We start from the raw sequence: 27,259 nt of genomic DNA, 5'->3' as shown, positions 1-27,259 counted from the left end.
AAACTCCTCCATTTTTAAAGCGCCAAAAAATGTGAGAATCAGAGTGAGACTGTGCCAGCTGAGAATGAAAGCCGATATCCAATACGTACGTGTATCGATATCAGAGCTGGTACCGATATAGGATTTGATTGGTCCCATCTCTACTTGCAGAGTTTCTTTAACCTCTGTAAGTCGTCTCTTTCATCCGGACCTTGTAGAAAACCCTTCATGTGAGTCCGCTGCTGATGAAACTGGTGTGATGAACTTATTCATACCTTTCAACCAGCTAAACCACCTTTAGCTACAGTTATAACAATGCACTTTGTGTCCTCTCCTCTGTGTGTGTGTGTGTGTGTGTGTGTGTGTGTGTGTGTGTGTGTGTGTGTGTGTGTGTGTGTGAGACAGATCCAGGATCTTGCCATCCGCTGCATCCAGAAGAACATAAAGAAGAACCGCGGCGTCAAAGGCTGGCCGTGGTGGAAGCTGTTCACCACCGTCAGACCTCTGATCGAGGTGCAGCTCACCGAGGAGCAGATCCGCGGCAAGGACGTGAGTCAACACACACACACACACACACACAATGCTGAACATGAGGAGTCTCTTCTCCTCCGTCTTTTTCTTTTAATTTAATCTCAGAAATGTAACTCACCTACATGTTGAGCCTCTTCTACAGAAAGCTGACGTTTAACAGCTATTTAAAAGTTCTTAATGACTATTTCTTTAATTTTATTTTCTAATGCTCCATTGTGCTTCTTCTGGTAAAAAAAATTAGATGTCAGTCACAAGGAAGAGACTCAGAAAACCCCTCTGATGATTCATTCCCCCTGTGTCATGAACAATTAGACCCTTTTGTTGCTTTGTTTCTTTCCAGGAGGAGATCCAGCTGCTGAAGCAGAAACTAGACAAGGTGGAAAAAGAGCGGAACGAGCTGAGACTGAACACCGATCGGCTTGAGAGTCGGGTAAGCTTAAACAAACAGATCTGAGCCCTTTACTGTGAGTATACGGTTTACATTTGGAGGGAAAGTGAGGACAAAAAGATCCTAGTTACTCAAAAAGGTTCGACAGGTGAGAAAGAAAAAAAAAAAAAAAAAAAGAAGTCAAATTTGCTCGTGTGACTCGACATTAGTTGAATAGATTTCTCTAAAAATCCTGTTGAGAATCAGAAGACAAGTGTAGTCCTGGCTGTGACAACAAACCGGAGCATCAGAGCGATAAAAAAACAGATGTGACACTCGGATCAAATATTTCTGCAGAAGAAGAGTTCTGTAACCGCTCTGCTCGTCCAGACAGCAATAAGAGAATTTAGGCATCCTGAATGAAGGTGGAATGCAGCGATTTTACAGGTCAGCTGAGAAAATAGGACGTGTGTGTGTGTGTGTGTGTGTGTGTGTGTGTGTGTGTGTGTGTGTGTGTGTGTGTGTGTGTGTGTGTGTGTGTGTGTGTGCACATGTCTGTTGCATCAGATCACAGAGCTGTCGTCGGAGCTGGCCGATGAGAGGAACACCGGGGAGTCGGCCTCCCAGCTGCTGGAGACAGAAACCTCGGAGAGACTCCGCCTGGAGAAGGACATGAAAGATCTTCAGGTAGACACACACGCGCACACACACACACACACACACACTGACAGTCTGACAAAGGCAGAACAGTGTTTTCTTTAGGATGAGAGAGCCTCGCTGTTCTATTCAGGAAAATAAAAAATGCAAGTATCTTTGGGTGATGGCAAATGGAGACAAATAAGAGTTTATTGTCCTATTAGCCCCTAAGCTGTGAAGTCATAACGTTTCCCCATCGCACAGACACATCTTCAGTCGTCGCATGAAAGTTTAAAGCTACGACGTGTCAGACGATGCAGTTAAAAGGCTCCTAATTTCAATTCCTATTGAACAAAAGCACATCAGCTTAAATGATTAAGAAGAAGACGGCTTCCTCCTGCAGTTAGTTTGAATATTTTAAAGGAAATATAAATATGGAAGAAGGTTTTGTATTAAACTTGGATAACTGAAAGGTTTTCTCATTTACATAAGAGATATAATAAGCTTTATTTATAGATGACTTTTTCTTATCAAAGTTACAAAGTACTGCAAAAAGGCAGCCAAAGAAAACGGGCAGATCATCAAATCATACACAAACCAAGGCCGGCACCAAGATGCCCTTGAGCAAGGCACTGAAGTCTTTCACTCTGACATCTCTCAGAGGGAGGGCCCTGGTCTTATCCACGTTTGTAGCACCGCTCAACAAAAGATTGTCCCAGTAATTTCCCCTGAACTGTAATGAAGTTAACGTTCTTCATCGGCACTTTCATGAGTTCCTTCCCCATGTAAAGCTGCAGGTGTGTTTGTGCTCCGCAGCAGGAGAGCCGCCTGCCGGGCTGCAAACATCCCCGTGTAAATGAGTTTCTCACCTGTAACAACAAAGCGTGCAGGTGTGAGGCCTTTCATGAGCTGATCTGTTCTGCTGTGTTCAGGGGCAAACAAGCGGGGGAGGGGTTGTTTTCTCCTCAGGCTGTCAAAGATGAACCAATCCACCATCTTTTTTTTTTTTGTTAAGGTTGTGGATTCATTGGTCAACACATCTGTGTTTCTTCAGGAAATATAAGACATGTTGTTAAAGGAATATAAAGACAGACAGACGATGAATGAAAGTGTGAACGCAGAATCAATGAGGAGAGAAACAAGATGACCCCAGATGCTTCCAAGCAGGTGTACTGTAATTTAGCAATCAACATCAAATTATACAATCAGACACTGAGCAGGCACCGCTGATCCTGATCATGGTCCTGGTCCTGGTCCTGGTTCTGGCCCTGATCCTGGTCCTGAAACATGACAGCATGAGGAACATTTTTCACTGTAGCTTTCTCTTCACAGTTTGTGGGATGACCAAAGACGGTGCAGAGCTTCTTAAAGGGATACTTCACCCATTTACATGAAGCTGTGTATCATTAGAAACATGGTAGTAGTGTTGAATGGTCGTGAACCCAGCCCTCATTTTGCCCTGAGACGAGAAAAATTTGTTTTTCTTTGCTTGAAAGTTTTCTTCATGTGATGCAAAAAGCGTCATATTGCATCACATGTAAATGGATGAAGTGTCCCTTTAACTTTTTTTTTTCTCCTCTCAAATATTATTAATAAGAGTATTTATAATAATGATATACTGAGGGTCACAAGTGTCTTAGCAGAGCTTCTGTGTGTGTGTGTGTGTGTGTGGTGTGTGTGATGATGTGTAAAGTCATTAACTCACAGACACCTCCCCCTTGCTCTCTTCTGATAGACTAAGTTTGACAGCACGGCCAAACAGATGGAGTCCATGGAGATGGAGGTGATGGAGGCCCGACTCATCCGGGCGTCCGAACTCAACGGAGAGATGGACGACGACGACACAGGTCACACACACACACACACACACACACACACACACGCGCGCGCTGACATTATAACTGGTCCAGTGACACTTTGTGTATCTGTTATTGTCAAAGTGCTGAAGCTGCCGGGCGCCCCCTCAGGTCTCCTCTGTGTGTTCTGATCAGCCTGACTGATGGCGGTGATGTTAAACGAGTGGAGGACACTGAACGCTCATGTTTACACGTGAAGCTGTTGTCTGCTTTGTTCCTCAAGACCATGTGATCAGACTGATGATTTATTTCATCCAATCAACAGGATTCATATCGATGGTAAAAAAGGAGCTGAAAACATGACACCAGAGGCCTTTTACAAACCTTGTTGGGAATTAATCATTTAGATGAAATGTGTTCTCTGGATGAGCTTATTGTGCTGAGTAAAGCCGGCTCACACTGCAGGACTTTTCAAATCCGTCCTGATTTTTAATTCAGGCAGCATCTTGATGTCAAACATGCTGAAACTACAAGATGTGACAATCTCAGTCCCTCACAGACTACATCGTTTTACAAAGATTATCGTTCCTGAACGCACCACCTCACGAGAGCTCATGACATCAGAGCCGGTGATTATAATGCTTGGCACAGAGAGGACAGAAGTGTAGACGCAGACATGAGAGCTGGAGGTCAGATTGTGTCCAGAGCACACTGTCATCTCTCGTCTCTCGTGCTCTTCCTGCAGACCCTTTCATGACGTAATCCTCAACATTTTCAACTCTAAATATCAAACATGTTTAAAATGAATCGATTGCTGAGCAGATTGTTAAAACTGGATAATCGGAGCAGCCTGAAGTTGGGAACGGCTCCCCGCGATTGTCGGGAAGGAGGACTCAGACCTTCAGTTGTCCCGATTTTTTTCTGCAGACTGAGTCAGGCTTAAGACTGTTCATTGATTCCTTTTTAAAGACAAAGAGAGAGATCAAGAGACGTGGAGCCTTCAGATGCGCAGAGGACGGAGGTCATGTAAAGCTTCATAAACCAGTAAACCTTCTCTGCTTCCCTAATCAATCCTCTGACAGTCTCACAAAGTCTTCCTCAAACTTCTTTTATGTTTTGTTTTTATGTTTTTTTTTGTCCACATGCAGCATGAACACACTCACTCTCACACGTCGACGTTAGCGTAGTACTGACTCACCCCCGGGTTGTTAGAAAAGCTCCTCAGAGGAGCTGCAGGAGGGGGGAGAGGAGGGGGGGCGCTCAAGATCGATGCTTTGACAAAAGCGGAGAAAAATGCGACGTGAAGAAGTACATTAGAAATGGATCAGTTAAAAGTGAAAAATGAAGTGAGTGAGGCGCCCTGCAGGCAGGCTGCCAGCTGTCTTTGTGTGGCCTGCTCTCTGTGTGACTGTACCATCGATTTCTCTAAGTGTCTCCATTCATGTTGCATAGGTGGGAACACAGTCTCTTGTTTGTACTCAGGCAGAGCTTTGACTGAGGGGAAATACTCTTTTTATGTCAGGCTTGGAGCTTCACGTCGATGCGTGTGAAAGGAATCGTCAAAGCCGTTTTAATGGCAGAGCGTATCGGAACGGACTTATCAAAGTCAAGGAATCTGAAATAATAGAAACAACTAGAGCTTTGTGTGTGTGACGATCTAAGGCGCACAGGATTCACAGTGCGAGGCAGTGACTGTGATGTGCTGATGTGACAGGAGGAGAGTGGAGGCTGAAGTACGAACGAGCCATCAGAGAGATCGAGTTCACCAAGAAGAGGCTGCAGCAGGAGTTCGACGACAAGCTGGAGGTGGAGCAGCAGAACAAACGGCAGCTGGAGAGGAGGGTGAGCGCACACGCTGCACACGCTGCACACACCTCCATCACGCCCATGATGGCTCGAGAGCCCATCTCAATAATCCTCCACCAGCGTCTTATGGACGGGATGGGCCTCTTGAAACAGCTTCCTGTTCAGCTGTTGGAGCCCCAATAAACAAACACCTCATGGAATTTACTTCATTTAATGAGTCTGTCAGAATAAAAACATCATGACGTCTGTCCTCAAGAGGAGAAGACAATCACTTTTTAAAAGTGTCGTTCAGGTCTGACGCACTCAGGAGGTCACACGTTAACATTTCATTTTTAACTGTTGAGATGCACCAATCCAAATGTTTGACTTCTGATCCCGCCTCAGTACATATGTACAGATACTGATCATTTGTGTTAGGTGTAAGGCTGTCATGGTTTGTTGCACATTTGCAAAAAGCTTCCTGGATGTGTCTCAGCTTGTTAGAAATTAATGTGATAATAACTGCTGTGTCCTTTAAATCATGAAAAAAAAAAAAATCCACTTCTGATTGGTCTGATTTGTGCAGATCAGCGACCTGCAGGCCGATAACGAGGAGTCCCAGAGAAATATCCAGCAGCTGAAGAAGAAAACCCAACGACTGACGTCAGAGCTGCAGGACACCAAACTCCATCTGGAGGGCCAACAGAGCCGCAACCACGACCTGGAGAAGAAGCAGAGGAGGTCAGTAAATAACACACACACACACACACACACACACACACACACACACACTCTGTCTGTGGAGGCACGAGACTTCACACACTTGCTTTACCTCATTGAGTGCTGTTCCTGTGCACTGTGCAAGGTCCAGTGGTGTTGCTGTAGTAACAAGAACTGTAAAGAAAACGTGTTTTGTGCTCCAGATTGTTTATAGCGTCATGCTGTGCCGAGAGAACAGACGAGTCTCCAGCTCATTTATTCTGCAGATAAACGTGTGTGTGTGTGTGTGTGTGTGTGTGTGTGTGTGTGTGTGTGTGTGTGTGTGTGTGTGTGTGTGTGTGTGTGTGTGTGTGTGTGTGTGTGTGTGTGTGTGTGTGTGTGTGTGTGTGTGTGTGTGTGTGTGTGTGTGTGTGTGTGTGTGTGTGTGTGTGTGTGTGTGTGTGTGTGTGTGTGCATGCTGTAGTTAAAACAGTCCTGTCATGAAGGATCTTCACGTCTCTGTTGCTGTGTCCACGAACTCTCACGCGACGTTGTCTGCTCCTCACAGCGGCTGTAGCTCGGTCAGAGTGTTGTGACGGTGTTAATCAGCGCTGTGTGTGTGTGTGTTCATGCGTGCAGGTTTGACAGCGAGCTGAGCTCAGTGCAGGAGGAGGTGCAGAGGGAGAGGAGCCTGAGGGAGAAACTGGCCCGAGAGAAAGACATGCTGAGCGGAGACGCCTTCAGCCTCCGACAGCAGCTGGAGGTTTGTGTCAAGCACTTCAACATGATGACCTTCTTATTGTAATAACATCCATATTAACCGTGGTTAAATTTCTGTTTGCATGCCAGTGAACTAATGGACGAGATTGATCATCTCAATCTTTTAACCGTAATCACTTGGTTGCCATTTTCCTCTGAGGTCATGTCAACGGCAGGTGGCTAAAAGGCTGTTAGAATGACGTAACGGCATTTATTCACATTTGAAAGTCCTAAAAATGTCCCACAAATACCTGTATTTTTTACCACGTAGTGATTGGCCAACACCCTAAAAGGCTCCTTTCAAACAAGAAATACGGAGCTCTCCCGTCTCGAGGAGAACAAGAGGGCGGGATGCTCGACCCTTCACTAACACGACCAGCTTTCTAATGAGACAAAGCTCAATTCAAATGGGTGACGTGTCCCTTTAAATACTCCAGTACAAAAGCACTTTCACTTTGAAACCATTTCCTGACACTTCAACGCATTTGTGCGTACTTTAAAGTTCATGCATTGATGAGCGTGGTATTTCTATTAAACTGTGGGTACTTTGTGTTATTTAGCCAACGATGTACACACAAGCTGAACACACTTTTGTGTTAACTGCCTTCAAATCCTGTAATCATTTCTAAAATAACGGACGACGTGCATAATCAAGTTGTGCTCGTTTGTTCTGTGTCGGTCGGCGCAGCAGGAGTCTGTGATTACGAGGCCAGGTTGTGGACGTATTGTTCTGTGTGTGGGTTTGTGTTTGTACACCTTGTAGCTACCTGCTGATCTGGATAAATACAGCCCCGCCTTCCCTCATCGTCTGTGTGTGTGTGTGTGTGTGTGTGTGTGTGTGTGTTCGTGTTCCGCGCTCACACCGTCTCCTCCTCCTGTCTGCTCTCTCCTGCAGGACAAGGACCTGGAGGTGTGTGCGGTCAACCTGAAGGTGGACCAGCTGGAGGCCGAGCTGCAGGACCTTAACTCGCAGGAGTACAAGGATGAGGCATCGCTGGCCAAGGTCTGTTTCTTTTCTTTTTTTTTCCTCTTCTATAATCCCTCCTCGGGTTTTATCTGATGTTTTGCTGTGTTTGCCTTTTTTCTGTGATCCTGTAAAACTTGCAGGAGGCTACATTTAAAGGCTCCACTTATCAAATGCACACGAACCAAGCATGAGAAACCCCACCTTCTCTCTGCCTGTTGAGAGGAAGACATCGTCCTGTATTGAAGGCATTATGCTTAAAGTCTGCTCCTTTTTAATGTTGTCGTCACTTTTGTTGTCTTTTTTTTTGTCCAGGTGAGGAAGCAGCTGAGAGACATTGAAGCCAAGGTGAAGGACCAGGAGGAGGAGCTGGACGAGCAGGCCGGCACCATCCAGATGTTGGAGCAGGTACAGACACACACTCAGCGGATAGTAATGACAATATTTAGTCACTTAAGACAAAACGAAACGTCTTCAATGATTTTGATCAACTGATGAATTGTAGTTCAAAGTTTACTCACTTCTTTAGTTTGTTTCTTGTCTCCACCACCTTAGGAAAAAAGTCTGTTTCTTTTCAGCTTCAAAGATAACGAACAGAAGTGGTGTCAGTAAATTCTTAGTTAAGTTTATTCCACTCCTCAAGACGAGTGGAAGCTGAGAGAAACAACTAGCCTAGCCTAGCATAGCTGTAAACAAGCGACTTTAAAGTTAACTCATCAACACACACACAACAGAAATACACATCTGTACTGTTTCAGTTTACTGAGCAGATCAAAGAAGTGCTTTTGAGATTTCTTCCTCATACCAAAGAAATGTCTTTAAGGTTTTCATGTGTGAACTTAAAAGTCCTTTTTTTAACTTCAGACAGAGCTAGGCCAGCTGTTCAAGTCTGTGGCTTCTTTCCCACATTATCCACTGTCCTGTCAAATGCAAGCTGTGTGGTGTTAGGTCACTTTGGCTTGGGACTGTGATGTTCTTCAAGCTGAGCGTGATGTGGATTCTTTTTGGTGTATAAAAGCTGTAGTTAAAGGACGCAGCGGTCCAAGCTGTGGTGATTCTAACGGACAGGAAAGGAGAAAGCCGAGGTTTTTTCTCTACCTCCCTGCTCTCTGTGCGCTCTGACGAGATGTCAGAGTCTATTAGCAGAGTAAAGAAACGCCAGCGAGTGCTGTGGACACACACTCGCCCATGAATAATGTATCGGAATAAGGTTGGAAATCAGCGGCGTTGGTTTGAGTCCCGATGACAGCGCGGCGTAACCATGTTTTTATTCTTCTGTCAGGCCAAGCTGCGTCTGGAGATGGAGATGGAGCGCCTGCGCCAAACACACTCCAAAGACATCGAGAGCAAAGACGACGAGGTGGAGGAGATCCGACAGTCCTGCAGCAAGAAGGTAACCACACGCTCACGGCTGATTCAGCTTCGGCCTTCACTTGTGGTGTGGTGCGAGGGAGGAGCAGACACTTTTTAGATATGACAAAACAAACGCTGAAGATTTGGTCCATTTCTCAGTGTCTCAATCAGGAGGAATGTATTTTATTTTATAACATTTATTACCTGAAAACGTTTCCACTCTTGATCTTTTCCTGGACACACACACACGACAAGAATTCACTTTCATGCTGCTACAGTAAGTTTACATGAACAGGACGCAGAGGACGCGACCTCGAGGTTATTGCACACTAATAATTGAATTCTCTCTCGTCTCGTGGCCTTCCACACGTGCAGGCTTGATGGAAAAAAAGTTCAGGAAGCCACATCATCAATGTTTGGCCAGCTTTGCTCTTTATTGGTCAAAAGTTTACAGAGGATTATTTATACATCACTCATCCATGTTCATGTATTTATGTGGAGAGTTATGCATTATTTGCATAACTGGGGGCGTGGGTGATTTGAATGGCGGACATGTTGTTGTCTGTTTCCCAGGAGGCTTCCGGCTCCTTTGGCCTCTGTCTGTTATTTTGACGTTTCGATAAAGTTAGGTTGAGATAGCACCTCCAGTATATTAAATTATTCACAAACATATTTTTGTAAAGTTGAGGTGTAGTTGAACACAGAAGCAAACACCTAAACTCAATGTGAATGATTTGACTTTTCTCTGAGTCCTGTTTGTTTTAATGAAAGCCCGTCAGCTCTAACAGCAGTCTCAGTGATGTCAGTGTGTGGAGCAGAGGGCTGTTTGTGTTTGTTAGCGTGTGGGTGTCTGAGTGGGTGTTTTGTAAAAATATTTAGTCCCCCCCCACCACTAGACGAGCCCTCGTTAGCCCACACATAATTAGCTTTCTCTGCTCTTACATAGGACGGGAGCACGGCCTCTGCAATGCATCTGACACAGACATTTACATGCTGATGTATCGTTTGATGATGGATTATGCAGATAGGCGCTTTAGGGACTGTCTGTGGGACTTTCAAACTCCTGAGTCCAGCTGTGTTTGCATTTTTCAGAGCTATTTTTAAAGTCTATGAACAGAGTGACGAGTGGAATCCATCTGTTTTACAGCCACTTTGATTATAATGTAAACGCTGGGCTGTCAACCAAGATGTCTCCAGAGCCACTTAATGGTTTCAGACTCCTGAAGAACACATTGGAAATCTATGTTTTACTGTTTATTTCTCTACTCCTCGTCCGAGCTGACTTATCTGATTTCTACGTGTGTTTTATTTCGTTGTGTGCGTCCAGCTGAAGCAGATGGAGGTCCAGCTGGAGGAGGAGTACGATGAGAAGCAGAAGGTGCTAAAGGAGAAGAGAGAGCTGGAGTCAAAGCTCCTGACCGCACAGGATAAGGTACCGACATCTCCCACAGCAGGATCAACGCATGCTCCGTACTGAAACCGAAAGACCTCAAAAGATCTCTCACCTCGTTACAGTCGTACAGTCGTCTGTTTGAAGCAGACCTTCCTCCTCCACCCTGATAAACCAGTGCACACAGCGCTGCTCCAGCCTCATCAATTCCATTTTATTTGTATAGCACATTTCATACAAACGTAAACTCAATGTGCCAGACAAAGATAAACAAACAAACATAATACAAACTCATTCAAAATAGTAAACAAATTAACTGCCGACTGGATTGGAGGTACATTGAGAGTCAGCTGAGTCGATAAAGTTCAAACTGAGATGAGGCCTTCTGCTAACAGAAACAATAAGTTCATATAAGTCTTCTAAAAAAACAAATGCTTCATTTTGTAAACGGCGTTTTCCTCAGTGCAGATTGCAGCTGTTAATCAAAGGCTTACAGAGAAGGGGTGGGGCTTGATCGTTCTTTACTTCATTTAAATTAGACGTGCATGTATTTGTCGGAACTGTGAAATAACAATCTGGGAGATGCAGACTGTCGTAACATGTCGAGTGAGGACGCCTCCCTGCACGTTGTGTTTTCCAGGTGAGAGGAGGAGACCCAGAGACCGAGAAGCGTCTGAGGAAGGACCTGAAGAGAACCAAAGCTCTGCTCGCCGACGCTCAGATCATGCTGGACCACATCAAGAACAACGCGCCCAGCAAGAGGGAGATCGCCCAGCTCAAGAACCAGGTACGACTGCTGCTCTTCAAATGAAGCCCTCTGCTTCCATCAGTGCATCAGACAGAGGTTGGAAAGGAAAAGCTGAAAACAGCTCTGTGTTTTACATCTGGCTTCTTTTCTGCGTCTGTTCCAGCTGGAGGAGTCGGAGTTCACCTGTGCGGCTGCAGTGAAAGCTCGCAAGTCCATGGAGGTGGAGATAGAAGATCTGCACGTTCAGATGGAGGACATCTCCAAAACCAAACAGGCGGTCAGTACAAAACTCCTCCTCCCTCGTCTCCTTGTCCTCCTCCCCTGTCTCCTCCTCCCCCGTCTCCTTCTCCTCCTCCCTCGTCTCCTTCTCCTCCTCCCCTGTCTCCTCCTCCCCTGTCTCCTTCTCCTCCTCCCCTGTCTCCTCCTCCCCTGTCTCCTTCTCCTCCTCCCCTGTCTCCTCCTCCCCCGTCTCCTTCTCCTCCTCCCCTGTCTCCTTCTCCTCCTCCCCTGTCTCCTCCTCCCCTGTCTCCTTCTCCTTCTCCCCTGTCTCCTCCTCCCCTGTCTCCTTCTCCTCCTCCTCCCCTGTCTCCTCCTCCCCTGTTTCCTTCTCCTCCTCCCCTGTCTCCTTCTCCTCCTCCTATTCCTCTGTCTCCTCCTCCCCTGTCTCTTTCTCCTCCTGTCTCCTTCTCCTCCTCCCCTGTCTCCTCCACCTCCCCTGTCTCCTCCCCTGTCTCCTTCTCCTCCTCCGTCTCCTTCTCCTCCTCCCCTGTCTCCTCCTCCCCCGTCTCCTTCTCCTCCTCCCCTGTCTCCTCCTCTCCTGTCTCCTTCTCCTTCTCCCCTGTCTCCTCCTCCCCTGTCTCCTTCTCCTCCTCCCCTGTCTCCTCCTCCCCTGTCTCCTTCTCCTTCTCCCCTGTCTCCTCCTCCCCTGTCTCCTTCTCCTCCTCCTCCCCTGTCTCCTCCTCCCCTGTTTCCTTCTCCTCCTCCCCTGTCTCCTTCTCCTCCTCCTATTCCTCTGTCTCCTCCTCCCCTGTCTCTTTCTCCTCCTGTCTCCTTCTCCTCCTCCCCTGTCTCCTCCACCTCCCCTGTCTCCTCCCCTGTCTCCTTCTCCTCCTCCGTCTCCTTCTCCTCCTCCCCTGTCTCCTCCTCCCCCGTCTCCTTCTCCTCCTCCCCTGTCTCCTCCTCTCCTGTCTCCTTCTCCTTCTCCCCTGTCTCCTCCTCCCCTGTCTCCTTCTCCTCCTCCCCTGTCTCCTTCTCCTCCTCCTATTCCTCTGTCTCCTCCTCCCCTGTCTCCTTCTCCTCCTCCGTCTCGTCTCATCTTTAAAAAGCTGTGTTTCTAAAAGCTCTCCTCCAGTGATGTGACCACAGGTGGCGGCCCCGTCCACTTTATGATGAAGTTTACTGCGTATGGTTGAAAAGACGGGAAAGCTGTCACATCGTTTGGGAGTGATCATCAGTTGTGACCATGCAGGTTGTGTTTTTATCAGGCTGCACCATCTGTGGCGGCACTAGAAATGTCAAATCATCGCCTTCAGCCAGAGAAGAGGGGTTAGAGGACACAGCTGTTCCCTCTGAGCTCGTCCTCCGTCCCTCACTCACTCCCTCTCTTCATATTCTTGCTTCTTTTAGTTTATTCCTCCAACTCTCCAGGGTGGGAACTTTCTTATTTCTCTGCAAAAACACACGGAGGACTTTATACTCCGTCAATACATCCATCTTTACTTCACCTCTTTTCTTTCGTCTACTCCTAAAAATAAAATATCTACTGTTTCTACCTCAAGGATCTCCTAATCTTTTCTGACCTTTATATTTTTCTGTCCTTTTGGCACGGCTGTTCTGACTTAAAGCTCTGTTCCCATGGCAATCTTCTACCACATGTCGCTCAAACCGCCTTCTTTTTTTACTCCTTTGTCTTTTTTGCTCGCACATTTCTCCTGCTGTTAATTTACCCTCCATCGTTCTTTACCCTCTGCGTCTCTCTCTCTCTCTCTCTCTCTCTCTCTCTCTCTCCCCCCTCCTGTCTGTAAATGAGAAATCACTGAATGTTCAAACTGGTCGGAGCAATTTGCTGAGCCTAATTTAAATAAGACACCTCGTCACCTTGAGAAGTTTGACTGCGTGTTTTTGGGGAAGGTGAATATTATGTCCGAAGTGAAGTGAAGGGTGAAGATAATTGAGTTGACACAGCTGTGGGTCAGAAGCAGAGACTCTGCAAACAGGGATGGAGGGGAGAAAATGTCGGGATGGCTTTTACACTCCCTCAACTTGAAGTTTTTACCCCTCTTTTTGAAGCCTCTAAATTTAAAGAGGCTGTAAAAAGGATTTATTTTTTTTCAATTAACAAAATTATGGCAACCTTGTTTTCTCTTAAAAAGTCACAGATTTTATTTTATTATTTTGCTCTCAGTGAATGAAAACAACAAGCCTTTTTTTTGGAGTCCAGGTGACGCTTGGGGCTTTCAGACAAATCTTCTGAAATAAGTTTATTACCAGGAGCAGCTTCTTCTTCTTCTTCAGCTCAGTTTTCACACAGAGTTTCTCCTGACAGACCCCGAGTATTTTTTCCACAGCAAGTCCGAGTGAGCTGATGTGAGAACGCAGCGGGATATAATCAGGAGAATTCAACTGTAGCCAAGAGGAGGGGCGAGTGATGTTTCTGTACTGACTGCTGATGACCTTTTCACTCCGCTCTGCACCGAGAGTTCATATGAAGGCAGATATGTTTATTATCGGGTCGTCAAGCGGACTCTGTTGCTGCGTCTGCTAGTCAGCCATCCTTTATTACGTCACGTCCCCCCCGCCCCCGCCCCCGCCCCCGTCTGACAGGGATGGTCTCCCGCTGTGAGGAACATAATGTGAGCAGCCAGGCCGGAGCATTTTCAGGAGTGCATCAGAGAAAACAGCTGGATTTAATTTCTGCAGCCTGCGACAGTGAAACAGGCTGTAATGACTGCAACATGATTCTTGATCTTTCCAAGAGAGTCACCTCAAAGTTCTGGTTCTTGTCACGGACGGGCTCAGATTAGTTGGGTTCGGGTTCGATCCGCGTGTCCAGCGTGTCCTTGGGAGCTTCTCAGCAGTTTATGAATGTGTATGAGTGGGATTAGCTAATACTGATGGACACTTCCTGCTGTCCTGTCTCTCCAACAAAGGCTGAAAAATGTCCCCCCCAAAAAATAAACCATAAATTCAGATTTCTTTGTGTTCTTTTTAAGAGAACACAAACATTAACGACCATCGTTTTTTACTCTCGTGCAACATGAAGTGATGTAAAAACTCTGGACATTGAGTCTGGACTTTAGACTTAAGGACAATGTGCAGGAGCACTAAAGAGTGTGGAGCAGGGAGCAGATAAATGCGTCAGCAGCTGTTCGGTTGAGGACTTTCTGTCTTTGAGGACGACCTCCACATCTCCCATCAGCAAACGCCCGCGCGAGCTGATGACAGGAACGGTTATTGCATAAATGGAGGGATTTCTGAGGCAGCATGGGTCACATCATCCTCTGCAATTCAACACAAATAAAATCATGCAAATAACATTTCATTCAAATGGTCTGCTGTCCCCCCCGATTCCCCCGCTGTTCCATCGCCGTAATTGCAGTGTTTTGAGGAAATTGTCTTGCATGTTTTTCGACAGCTTTATTTTCCTGCTGAGAGCCACGGCGATCCGAGGGGGGGGGGTGGGAGGCGAAAAACAAAGAGCCAGGACACGTAATTGGGTTGAGATTGCACCGACAGCCTATTGTTAAATGTGCTAAATGAAAGTTTGATGCTGCAGACTGTCAAACATTTTCTCCGAGCTGCAGAGACGGCGCTGCGTTCAAAAATCTTTGTCTTTTTACGGCGCTCGGCGAGGCCAACGGTGGATCTATAAAAGGAAAGTGTGATATGTAAATGAATCCGCCCCAGATTCCACATGGATATATTTAGATAGTCAAGTACACCTTGGAACATCTCATCAGTGGGAGGTGTTTATAAAAATAGATGGAGAATAAATAACTCTGCAGCTTTCTTTGGCATGCTTGACTTCCAGATGTCTCACCTCTGTCTGTCTCCGACTCTCATTCAAGTGCACATGTATTCATTAGCTTTTTCACACGGTCACGTTAGTCATTTATTAATCTGTCGCCCTCCACCTGAAAGCCCTCGTGCTCTTTGTGCATCATCTGAGTCCTTACTGAAACAGGATTACTTCGGCACGACCCTGCTTTCAGCTGGAGGTGCGACGCAGTCAGCGCTAGCTTTTAGCAGCTAATTGGATCTGTGTGATTGGATAACTGGGGCCTGAAACAACGGCTGCTGGTCCCCGTGATCAGAGCGTGGGCTGTGGAGGAGTTAATAAGGGCTCTCCTCGGCTCTGCATAGAGCAGCACAGATCCAGACTGTGACAGTTTTCACCCATTTGACACACATTTAGTTTTTGCAAAGAAAGAGTCTATGCAGTCTCGCTATGGTGCAAAAGAATATTATTGTTCATGCATTTTTCAATCCCTTGTAATTCTTTCTAAAAATTACTCTTATGATTAGGTGCCCAGATGATGTGATAATTCCATGTACCAAAATGCATGCATGCTAAAAATCAGGCAGGGTTAAACATTTAGAGGATTTAAACATGTCTGTTAAGCTGGGTCTTCTTTGAGAAGCCTTTATTTTAAATAGTATTTTCCTCATTAATTATCTTAATAAATCAAAAGTTTGCAGCACAGACCGTGTGTTGGATTTCTCCTCTCTGATATTTTGGGTTTGATAGGAGAAGCAGCTGCCTTCTCAGGTCTAATTTAGTCCAACATTGTGAAAACACAGCTGCTGGATCTATTTAAAATAAATAAATGAATTTTAAAAAAAAAACGTGTTTGTGTGTTCCTCAGCTGGAGGAGCAGCTGAGTCGTCTGCAGAGGGAGAAGAACGACCTGCAGTCCAGGATGGAGGAGGACCAGGAGGACCTGAACGAGCTGATGAAGAAACACAAAGCTGCCGTGGCCCAGGTGGGATTTAAATAAATCAGCCCTCTGTGTCAGCGTGGAGGGAATAACACACGATAAGGTCATCCATTAGTAATTCAAAGAATTAAACACTATTAAAAACAATAAACTCAGGCTTGTACGACCGCCTGTGCTCATGTGGAATTGTGTAAAAACATCTGTTGAAATGTGCGTTGCATACAGAAGCTTAAGGACAGAAATGGCTGAAGAAGCTGAAGAGCCTTTAAAGCTCCATATACACAACATGATGCATTATTGATGACTTCTTCATCTGACTCCGACTTGTTGACGATAGAGCTGAAGGATTCGACCTGCTGGAGAACGATATTTACTAAAAACCCCTGTATGTCATCTATCCTAACCAGTCGAGCCTCTCCATCATTGCAAAAAAGCAATCCCAGGTTCATTTATGAAATATACAAATCAAGATCAGGCTTTACGTTGGATTGTTTTAACACAATCTCTGCTCACCATTTGAGTGGTTCTAGAGCAGCGGGGGGGCCTCGCTCGCTCGCAGCGTTAGTATTAATGTAGCTGTACAGGCAGATGAGCAGCAAGTGGAAATGAAAGTGGAGTAAAAAGCATTTTTTTTTCCTTTTCCACTGCTGATGGGATGATGAGTGATCTGCCTCCGACGGCTCCGAAATGAATCCATCCTTCTCGCTCTAAATTGAAGCGGCTGAATTCCCGGTGGGACTCGTTGCAGCAGAGTGCTTCATCTGCTGTAAAAAGAAAAAAAACACTCGTTTCAAACATTTCACACAGGTCACATTGAAATGAGATTTATTGATGTGCTCTCACCGCTTTAAAAAATCTCTCTGCTAAATTTATTTGGCGAGGTAATGTCACTGTGATGTCATGTTTTACTGGATCTGCTTGATTTTTTTCATCTAATGGAGTTTGATTTATCTGCTCAGGCTTTCACAGCTCAGATGCAGTACTTTCTAAAAATGACTCTTCTTTGCTGTTTTTTTTTTTTGCCTTTCAGTCGGCTCAGAACCTGGCTCAGATCAGTGACCTTCAGGCCCAGCTGGAGGAGGCCCTCAAGGACAAGCAGGAGATCCAGGAGAAGGTAGAAGCTTTCTTAACCTCTCAGGAAAAGACGGCTCACATTTACAGTTACAGATTTGAACGAGCTTGTGTCAGCTTTTTCGTACAGTATACTTAAATCCTGGAGCTTTCCCATAAACACAAGAACACGTGTTAATCTTCAGGGACTTCCTGGTAATTAAAGGTTGTCTCAAAATGATATTCATAAAATCAAGAAAAGCGTTGGAGGACTGAAATTTCTTTAAAGAAGATCCGCTCTGATCTTCTTTGTGTTGCAGAATTTCTTCTTTCCCCAAATAATCAATCAATCAAAAAAAAGCGTACTGCTCCATGAAAGAGGGGAATTTAACTGGTAAGAGGAGGGATGTAAAGATTGATCGGTTGATTGTAACAAGCGGGCGTTACCATGGCAGCTGTGAAGACCAAACCATACAAACAAGCAGGTTTGTTGCCCCGCTCGCCCGAACAAGCACAAGAGCCAAAGAGATGAAGAGGTGCATTAGTGTTTTCATGAAAAACAAATTAAAGGAATCTTTTCCAGTCATCTGGTAATTTGTCTTCAGTCTCATTTTATAAAATGAGTCGTGAGAGAATCGTATCGTGAATCTTGTCAGAGGTTGAGTGAATCGTTTCATCGCCAGGTAAGACAATGTTTTTGCTTTCAAAGACCGTTGGATCCTGAAACTATAAAAAAGGTGAAGGCCAAAACGTTCCATCTCATTTTTACATGATCTGTGTAAAGCTCTCTGCTTGATGTTGTCTTCTTAAAGTGCACACCCAGCAGAATGCTATGGAATAATATGCGTTTGCTGTGAATGTGGTCCAGGATCACTTACACACAGCCCTCCTCTTGTTCCCGTCCTGGGAAGTTTCTCGGGTTTCCTTTGCAGCGTCCGGCGAAGGATCCAGCGTGCATTCGTGTGCAGCGCTGCCTCAGCCCATTTGCTGTGCCTTTGCACTGCTCTCTTGACAAATACAACCCTTGATGTAATTGATGTGTCATTCAAGCAGGATTTGTGCCTGCAATATGTGACACAGATGGCCGACTCGGTTTCCCAACTCAGCCGAGCAATAATGCTGAACATGCTGGTGCTGTCATCCCCGTAATGACTGCTGCTGCACAAATCTGTTTTTCCATCAGAAACAGATGTACCTGACAAATTAAAGCCAGCAGAGGAAGGGGGGAGGGATTACACCCCGCCCCCACCCTGAACAACGGACGTAATGCGAGTGTGACTCGTATCCTACAGAGAGGGAAGGAAAAGTCCTGAAACTTCTTTACGCCTCCGTCATGCGCCTCACACTTTGTCTCACAGGCTGCACAACGTCATCATCGTGATGCCTCAGACAGATCTGTTCAAAATGTTTTATGTCAGGGCGCTGATGGATCCACGCCCCTCGTACAGAGACGACAGTCTATAAGTTGGTGGTCTGGAGAATAATTTACAAAAAATTATAAATGTGTGCTGTATCATTGAAAAAGTGTGTCTACAAACTTGGACCTCTTGCTCCAATGAAATCAGCTATTGTGTCCAATACTCCCGCCCACTTTAGTTTTGTGCCAGTAGATCAGCTCTGATATGACCGTGACATATCAGATATTTAAAAAAAAAAAAAAAACAACTCCTTGGAGCCAACATTTTCTCAAAGTTTGTAAATGAATTACTTAGAAAGTATAAGTGTAGCCATATGCTATCATTGCAGAGTTCTCCATTGTACATGAATACATTGTATTAATATATGCTTATCAGCATTACAATAATGAGGGGCCCTTCTCACCTGTAAGGGCTCCAGGGTCTAAAAAAGTTTGAGAGCAAAAAGATTTTTTGATATATCACAAATTTCACTGAAATATGTGATTTCTCAGATTGAACAATTTTCTGAAATAAACATTTCACAAATAATGATTATTGAACACAAATCAATGTTCAGAAAACATGACGGCATTTCCAAAAAAACAAGACACAACATATCCTGAACAATCTTTACAAAAAAATTCAACCAGTCATAGACTCCGCGCTTATATTTTATGTGAAACTAAAACAAAGGTGTGGTTAGCCTAGCTTAGCATCAGAAGTATGCATTTGTTCTTAAAAAAGAGAATAGAAAAGTGTTGGGGGGGTTACTGACATGGAACTCTTTACATTGAAAGGATTTTAGGACGGAGTGACCACTAGTTTTCCAAATGACAAATTTACAATAACACAAATTATCTATTGGTTGGAACGAAACCCTGAAGACTCAGAAGGAGCTGTGATTCGCTGGTTGAGTGCAGTCAGTAAGTTTTAATTAAGGTCTCAAAAATAGAAAAAAGAAGAGGACTTTTTCAGGTGATCAAGTTAACCAGGACATGAAGTTTAAAAGCGATGTAGAGTTGGATGTCGCCTGCATTGGGAAGAATATCGATACAGAGTTTTTAATATACTTTTTTTCCAGATTTCAGAGAAGTACACTGCTCCTTTCAGCACTCAGATTTGATCCCGGCCTGTCCACGGCACTAATAAATATATATGAATGTGTTTTTGTTTCTTTCTTAGATTCAAGCGCTTCAGAGCCAGCTGGAGTTCCAGGAGCAATCCATGGTGGAGAAATCTCTGGTGTGCAGACAGGAGGCGAAGAGCCGTGAGCTGGAGACCAAGCTGGAGTTTGAGAGGACCCAGGTCAAACGCCTGGAGGTGAGAGCTAAAGACACACAGAGGGGCTGCTTACTGTTGGAGAGGTTAAAGTTCACCTGCAGGAATACTGTCCACAAACACAACATGAATGTACACTGTGGCTCCATGAAACCTCCAACCACTGCCGCTTTTTATTTATATGAAACCATTCCAGCTTCACCTCATCCTCCCGCCTGTGCTTCTCTCACTTGACAATACCATTTTTTATTCTGTCATTTTCAAAATTACTTTCAGATTTTGCCGGAGACAAAAAGCACAAGTGAAGGATAAAGGTTACCATCTGCACGCTCCCGGGGACAAATTGAAATCCTCTCTCGCCCACAGATAAAATGACCCTGCACTCCTTTTTTTTTTCCTTTTTTTTCCCACAGGTTCAGTTTAGTAATAACTATCTGTGCAGCTTCCTCACCGCCAGTCGTCCGCCTTTGCTCCATGCCTTACATAGTCAAAATAAATGTAATTATTTATCTTGTAGCGTGCACGGTTAGACTGGGGTTAGACTGTTTCTGCCTTTCGGTGGAGTATTTTTTATATACACTGTATATATATATTTTTTTATTATTATTATTATTTTTTTTTTTTGTACAGCTCCTCAGCAGTGCAGTGAGTGAATTTTTCAGGTTGTCGGAGTAGTGTAGCTGGTCAAAGCTTGAGGTAGCAGAGCTAAATCAATACAGACATGAGGAGGCACAGAGCAACACCCACTCACTATGTGAAATATGGACAGAGCTGGTGGCTAATACAGGAGCTCTCTCACTGATACAGTGAGCTGCTGGCTGGCATGCACACACACAAGCTGCAACTTCAGAACACTCACACAGGACTCACCTGCTGAAATACGAGCTGAAAACCAACGTATGTGAAGACGTCCAGCTGCACCTCTCCGATGTATTATTGATAGAAATTTGCTCATTAAAAGTTAACATTTATTTCTGAGTGTGGAGAAGTGTTTCGCTTGTTTCTATGCTTCTATTTTAATTTTTTCCGTTCGGTTTTACATCTGATTTATGAAGAAGGAAAAACATTGATGTTTGTTGGATCTGAAGGATACTCTCACATTGTGGTGTCAATGTGAGAGCCAATGAATGCAGACTTAACTTGAGCTAAATGACCAACAGGGGGCCCCGTGCACAGCCTATACGTTATCAGCTGTGCACGGTTGCAGGAACAATAAATCGATAATCTGCTGCAGATTTGAAAGCACACAGATGATGTCATGACTGAGGACTTAGTCGATTCCCTTCTGTTGAATTTTCCTCTTGCAATACTGGCACAGGGGACTCGACAAATGGCGTCCAGTTTTCGAGCTAATTTCACCTCCTTTTTCACACACAGTCAGTTAACTTGTCTCACGTTGACCCTTTCCTCTTTGCGTCCGCGTAGACCCTTGTCGCTCGTCTGAAGGAGAACCTGGAGAAGCTAACGGAGGAGCGAGACCAGCGCAGCAGCAGCGAGAACCGAGAGAAGGAGCAGAACAAACGTCTGCAGAGACAGATCCGAGACATCAAGGAGGAGACGAGTGAGCTGGCCAAAAAGGAGTCCGAGGCCAGCCGCAAGAAGCACGAGCTGGTGAGGATGGGACTGAGAACTTACTCACTGTTATCAATACGCAGTCGGAGGTTGTCATGATACAAGAGTTTGAAACTTTGAGGAGCTACAACTCAAACGATATTGATACCATTGTTGTAAAAAGAAGGAGTCTGAGGCAGCTTAATGTAAACATTAACAACCTTCCAACTACAGTAGTTTTACAATGAAGTCAGTGTCAACTCTTCTGCAGCCTGTTTGTTTAAGACTTAAACATAACCTTTGCATTTTTATGAGACGCCAAAAGTTCGAGTTAAATGTCCATATTTACCCACCTGAGAATGTGAGCACCGCTGCTTTCTCTTTTACTTGAAAATATGACTAAAGATCAAAACGTTTTTCTTCAGTATTTTACGATGCCAACAGATTGTTTTCCTTCGATGACGCATGGTATCAAAGCGTTACGAAGTGTCGAATATTTAGACGACCTGGTTGTCACTCCTGCCTGCATAAGAGTTTCCGTGGTGATATCATCAGCTGACTCTCCTCTTTTTCTCCAGGAAATGGACATTGAGAGCTTAGAGGCCGCTAACCAGAGCCTGCAGGCGGACCTCAAGCTGGCCTTCAAGAGGATCGGGGACCTCCAGGCCGCCATTGAGGACGAGATGGAGAGCGACGACAATGAAGATCTCATCAACAGGTACAGAGATGAAACTCCTGTGTTTGAAACACTTTAAAATCCTTCATATGAGTTTGATTATATAAAAAAAAAAAAACATTTTCCAGAAGAAGATTTAGAATAATTGGGAAAAAAACTTTTGCGTAAGGAAAGCAGGGGCTGCTACTGAGAGCTGCCGTACCGTCGCTGTATGTGCTGCTGTGAAAAAAAAACTTAATGAAGGTGATTCTTGGGAGTAGCAGAGAGAATCACTCCCGTGATTCACCGCCAGCCTCGACGTCAATTTACAGACTGTAGAATAAAAGATGAAGCAGAAGTTGGCGCCATCAAACTTTTCTTCCATTTTGCACATAATCCCAACTTTTCTAGAGTGTAGATTGTCTTTGATTCGTTCCCTTTTCTCCACCTTTCATCCACATGTGTCACTCTTTATTAACAGAATATTTGTTGGATGTTGAGGTTATGAAAACAGAACCAACTCTGGGAATCAAGACGGTGAAGTGCAGTTGGATGATCAGAAAAAGATACCAATCAACTCTTAATGAGATAAAGAATTCCCACTGCTCTCATAAATCTACACCAAGATGTAATTATGACTCTCAGATGTGTATCAGCTGCTTTTGTCGGATGTTTGACCACCTCTTCTTTTCAGGTCACATCATCCCTGCTGTAATCCAAATTGGTGGGACAGTGCTGTGCACGTTTGTAGCTCATCCATTTAACTTCCTGCACACATTCAGGTGGAGCAGCCACTCTCACTCTTTTGGTTCAGAGCGTCCGTTGTGACCCCTCCTCACTATAAATCTTCACCCTGCCCTGATAGTTGTCTGGGGTTGAAATAGTTCCACGTGTCGTCTTTCCTGCTTGTATTGTCTTCTCCACAAAAGATGTTTGTTTTTCGTTCCCGGAGTGAGAAGAGCAGATCAATATCAGCCGGTGTCTGTGTTGACAAAAAAAAAAAAAAAAACACAGCCAGGCACATTGAGTTCCTGCAGTGTAGTGTTCACAGTGAGGCTTCCTTGTTCCGCTGTGCTACACAAAAACAACAACAACAATAACGACCTTTGCTCAACAACCAGCACTGTCACAGAAGAACTATGAAGTGATGATGATCAAACAAAGGTCCAGCACAAATAATCCCAGACACACAGTTAATCATGTTTACCTCCTGTTTGATCCATGAGTCTTTATGCTAAGCTACATATGCTGCAGACAACGAGCTGATCTACATTTACCTGCAAAGTTTCAGATTATTATTCTTTTTTTCTCATCCTGAGACTTTCACAGACAACTTCCACCTATTGATGATGATGTTGATAAATCGTCCATCCAGTTTATTGGTCGACCTCTGGTAATGTCATATCACCGATTTTCAAGTGACAGTTTCAACAAACCAATCCAAGCCTTGTAGAGGTTTCTTTTTCCTGCTTTAAAACACCTGTTCCACCTTGAACACTCTCCATCCTGAGACAACACGTGGTCCAGCTCCTCACAGATAACACACACATACAGAGTGTGGTCGGTAGCTCACAGTCTAAAGGTTAGTGCTTTCCCTGACTCAGGCTGTTTTTCCTCACACCCAGCACAGACTCCTCGTTGTAAGAACACGTTCAAACTCTCCGAGATGGCGTGCTGAGCTTCACGAGTGATTCACTGATACTCACTCTGTCAGAATTTCTCCTCCACTCTCCACGCCAGACACAAGATCAGACTGAGGCGGCGTGCTCAGTCAATGTCCCCACAAACATAATGCATACAGTACAGGGGGAAGAAAGGACCACAGACTGGGTCATCACAGCATCATCCATGACCTCCATTATTACTGAGATATTTTTAGCTATCATTCATGTTTTATGTCTTATTTTTGACTCTTCTTTCATGTCTTTCTTTTCTGTTTTTTTGTTGTTGTTTCCTTTCTTGTCTGTCCCTCCACACATCATCATCTTCATCACCACCAGTTTGCAAGACATGGTGACAAAGTATCAGAAAAGACAGAACAGAACGTGAGAAACTGTTTTTGTTTTTTTTTGTTTTTGTTTTTTTTTCCAGTTTGCAGCGCTGAAAATGATGCTGACTTCTTCAGCCTTTACACATCATGGGGAACAAAACTCACAGCTCTTCTCTGGATTCACTTTCGGTCCAGTCAGTGCTTCACTTCTGGCTTCTGGTACAGCTGAACAGAGCTGAGGTTGAAAGAGAAAATCCCCCGTCAGGGAAAAAAAAAATAGACAACGATATTTGGCATTCTGCACATGTTGTGTTGTTTTGTGATTTTTTAGTGATCCTGTGATAATGTTCATCTATTTTACGACTTCAGCTGGCGGTGTCAGGCCCTCAGAATCAAAGAGCGACGGCTCAGCTCCGCATCCAAACATGTTCAACAATTCAAACAGAAAGAAAATGCTTCATGAAAGAGGCAGAGATACATAAAATCATTTGATGTGTGAAGGCTCAGGGATGATGCATCATCACCAGTGCTCAGAGATTCCCTCATAACCCCGGGTTTACTCCACTCTTCATTGCATGCCTCACATGCTGAGATGCATGAATATCTCTGACAATATGTTCCTGCAGCATGAGCGCAGCCTCCTTCCTCAGACTCCCTCTATGCTTAAACACTTTCAAAGCTTTGAATTTAAAGTTGCACTCCCATATTTTATCCCATCATGTCCCTCGAGGCGGAGAGCTTCCTCTGGCGTCCTGCCTAAGGGGGACATCCTGTATCGTTTACAGCCTCGTGTCGGTGAAGGGGGCATCATGTCAGGCCGGCTATGTCATGTTTGAACAGACGACACGGCCTCTCGCTCCTCAGGTCCTTTTAAATTTTTTATCGTCCCTCTGCATGGTGAGCTGTGACCGCGGCTCGCCGGTGACGTCCCCTCTGACAGCGGGATAAAAAAAGGGTGTGTTCCTCATCAATCTTTGACTCGCACCTGTTTAATAATGCAGGATTCTCAAATGTCTTACAAAAAGTGATCCTGCTCACAGGACAAGGAGCACAGACGCAGCTCCAACCTCTGGATCACTGCCGCTTCAGCCTCGCTCATCGTTTGTTTTTCGAACAATTTGAAGGATTTTATCAGAGTTAAAGAAAACAGAACAAAGATGTCAGGATTTTAATGAGCTGATCTCTCTGTGTTTGGAGAAAACTCTAAATTATGCATGTTTACATTTTGTTTCATAAATATTGATCCAGTTTAAAATCCACTTAAGCTTTAAAAACCAACAAAACCCTGAAGGCAGAGACCTACATTTGAAGTCCTTAAAATATCTCTAAATTAAATCAAGGTTTTTTTTATTCCCTACAACATAAAGATCTTCTTTGACAGGGTGTTTTTGTTCCTGTTTGTTTTAGACTATGCTTCTGTCTTCAGTGTGATAGGTTTAAATTGCCGAGGCTCAGTTTGTCTCTTAACCTGAAGGTCAGGGGTTCGATCCCCTGCAGTCACGTCTGATGTGTCCTTAGGCAAGGCACTTAACCCCAAGTTGCTTTCACTGCCTCGTGACGAGTGTATGAATGTGTATGAGATGAGTTACTCCTCACATTACACAGCAGCCTCTTCCATCAGTGTGTGAATGTGTAGGTGTGAAAACTCGTTGAGTAGTCTAGAAAGACGAGAAAAGAACGATACAAGCTCAAGTCCAGATACCATTAAAAAACAAAGAAACAAAAGCAACATTGAAACCCTGCAGATGTTTATGTAATAAATCTTGACTTATCTCCTTCTGGAGACAGTGAAACGTGCCAGTCTTTTAGATTGATGAATATGCTGACGATAAAACGTGTTTCAAATTCCACCGCCTTTCCTGGATGAGATATTTGCTACTTATAGCGAGACAAAAATGGCAACTCATTCAAAAACATCAGAACTCAACAATTTAACTCACATTAAACGGCCTCAAATTCACATTTTCTTGATCCTTGGCTAAACCCACACACGTTCCAGCTTAAAATGTGTCTTTTAAATGTCAACAACAGAGGTAATAAGATGCTAATTGTGCTGCCCTTTATTCTGCAACACCTCTGCAAACAATATTTAGCAAATCCTGGGCATGTGCATGACTCATAGAGGAGTCGGGGTGTTTAATTTTTGTGTCCTGTTACTACTGGATTAAGTGTAAAGACAAGACAATAAAAAAAAAAACAAGAGACCAGATGAAAGTCACACAAGGAGTCCTCATTCCAACTGGGGTCCAGTTCCTCTAGAGGCGTTTTAGTTGTTTCCCTGCTTTTGTCCCTGTGACCAGAATTTACATTTAAAACATCCGGAGTTTAATTATGTCTGAAATTATGATAAAAAGGTCAGACACAGCTCATTTACATATTTAAAGCTACAGACACAGAAACAGCCTGTTCTGAGCAGGGCTGAAATAGAGGGGTTTATAAACATGATCAAATACAGGATCAGAGTGGATTTAGAAACTTCACACACATGTTCTGAGGAGTTCTGAGACTTCTTTACACTTGTGGAAAAGAAGAATATCTGAACTTTAATGGAAACTGAAACATTAACCACGTGATCGCGGGCATGATCTAAATGCATAATAAAACATCAACAGGTATTGATTTAAGATTCCTCTTTTTAGTGACAGCCCTACTCTTGTAACTGTTCCCTGAAGTAAATAAAAACCAAGTCCTCTTTTCTCAGACAAGACGGTCCCAAGAGAGCAAGACAGATTTACTGAGCCGTCAAACATCGAATCAGTGCGCCCACTCAGACGCTCGCAGGAAGAAGAAACACCTCTTGATATTTTTCTTCCTAACATTCAAGTCCTGAAGGCCTCTTCAGCCCTGAAACTGGACTGTGAACAGTCATGGGTGTAGTGAGTTCAGTAGCTCAGTTAATAAATGACTGTTCGGATAAGCGTGGTTCATATTGTTCTGAACTCCAGGCTCACTGCAGGGGGAGATTAACAGCGTTACCTTTTTGTGTCACACTGTAAATGAGCAGAGCTTTAAAAAAAAAAGCGAGTCTCCTAATGGTCTCTGAGCGGACGCATATGTCCGTCTGAGCTGCAGAGCTACAGGGACGGCACCCGGTCCACAGCCTTCTCTAACAGGGGCAGGAACGGGGTGTCTGTAAGACCCAGGGCTCACAGAGGCGCAGAGGAGGATCCATACAAGCTAATGATGAATGTAATAGTGTGTAACAGAGATGTACAACCAATGGCGGCAGAGTGTCACAGACAATTAATGTCTCCTCAGCGCTGTGTTTGTTTGCCTCCCCCAGGCTTTCAGCAGGCCTTAACTAATGGTGTGGTGGTCAAGGACATAAATTGTGGTTGACACGGTGTGTGAAGCGCTCAATTACATAGTGCCCACCATTGTGGTTGTGTGTGCA

General features: G+C 44.5%; 1 protein-coding gene across 7 annotated transcripts in view; it reads left to right on the top strand.

Annotated features, from left to right (window-relative positions):
* The window catches only part of myo18ab (myosin XVIIIA b), a 96,925-nt gene that overhangs the window by 57,788 nt on the left and 11,878 nt on the right, over positions 1–27,259 (top strand). For 6 of the 7 annotated variants that reach the window (XM_079354717.1, XM_079354716.1, XM_079354715.1 and 3 more), the window contains 19 exons: positions 385–528; positions 851–940; positions 1,445–1,564; positions 3,249–3,360; positions 5,024–5,151; positions 5,681–5,835; positions 6,433–6,556; positions 7,448–7,555; positions 7,832–7,924; positions 8,799–8,909; positions 10,197–10,301; positions 10,900–11,046; positions 11,171–11,284; positions 15,873–15,989; positions 16,975–17,058; positions 19,574–19,711; positions 21,095–21,280; positions 21,799–21,938; positions 23,876–23,920. In XM_079354717.1, the coding sequence (XP_079210843.1) occupies positions 385–528; positions 851–940; positions 1,445–1,564; positions 3,249–3,360; positions 5,024–5,151; positions 5,681–5,835; positions 6,433–6,556; positions 7,448–7,555; positions 7,832–7,924; positions 8,799–8,909; positions 10,197–10,301; positions 10,900–11,046; positions 11,171–11,284; positions 15,873–15,989; positions 16,975–17,058; positions 19,574–19,711; positions 21,095–21,280; positions 21,799–21,938; positions 23,876–23,920 (2,261 nt within the window). The remainder of the gene's footprint in view (positions 1–384; positions 529–850; positions 941–1,444; positions 1,565–3,248; positions 3,361–5,023; positions 5,152–5,680; positions 5,836–6,432; positions 6,557–7,447; positions 7,556–7,831; positions 7,925–8,798; positions 8,910–10,196; positions 10,302–10,899; positions 11,047–11,170; positions 11,285–15,872; positions 15,990–16,974; positions 17,059–19,573; positions 19,712–21,094; positions 21,281–21,798; positions 21,939–23,875; positions 23,921–27,259) is intronic. The other variant, XM_079354718.1, reaches the window with a different exon arrangement.

The sequence above is a fragment of the Symphodus melops genome (assembly GCF_947650265.1).
Source record: "Symphodus melops genome assembly, chromosome: 10".
Taxonomy (NCBI): Eukaryota; Metazoa; Chordata; class Actinopteri; order Labriformes; family Labridae; genus Symphodus; species Symphodus melops.
This window is presented reverse-complemented; position numbering and strand designations above follow the sequence as displayed.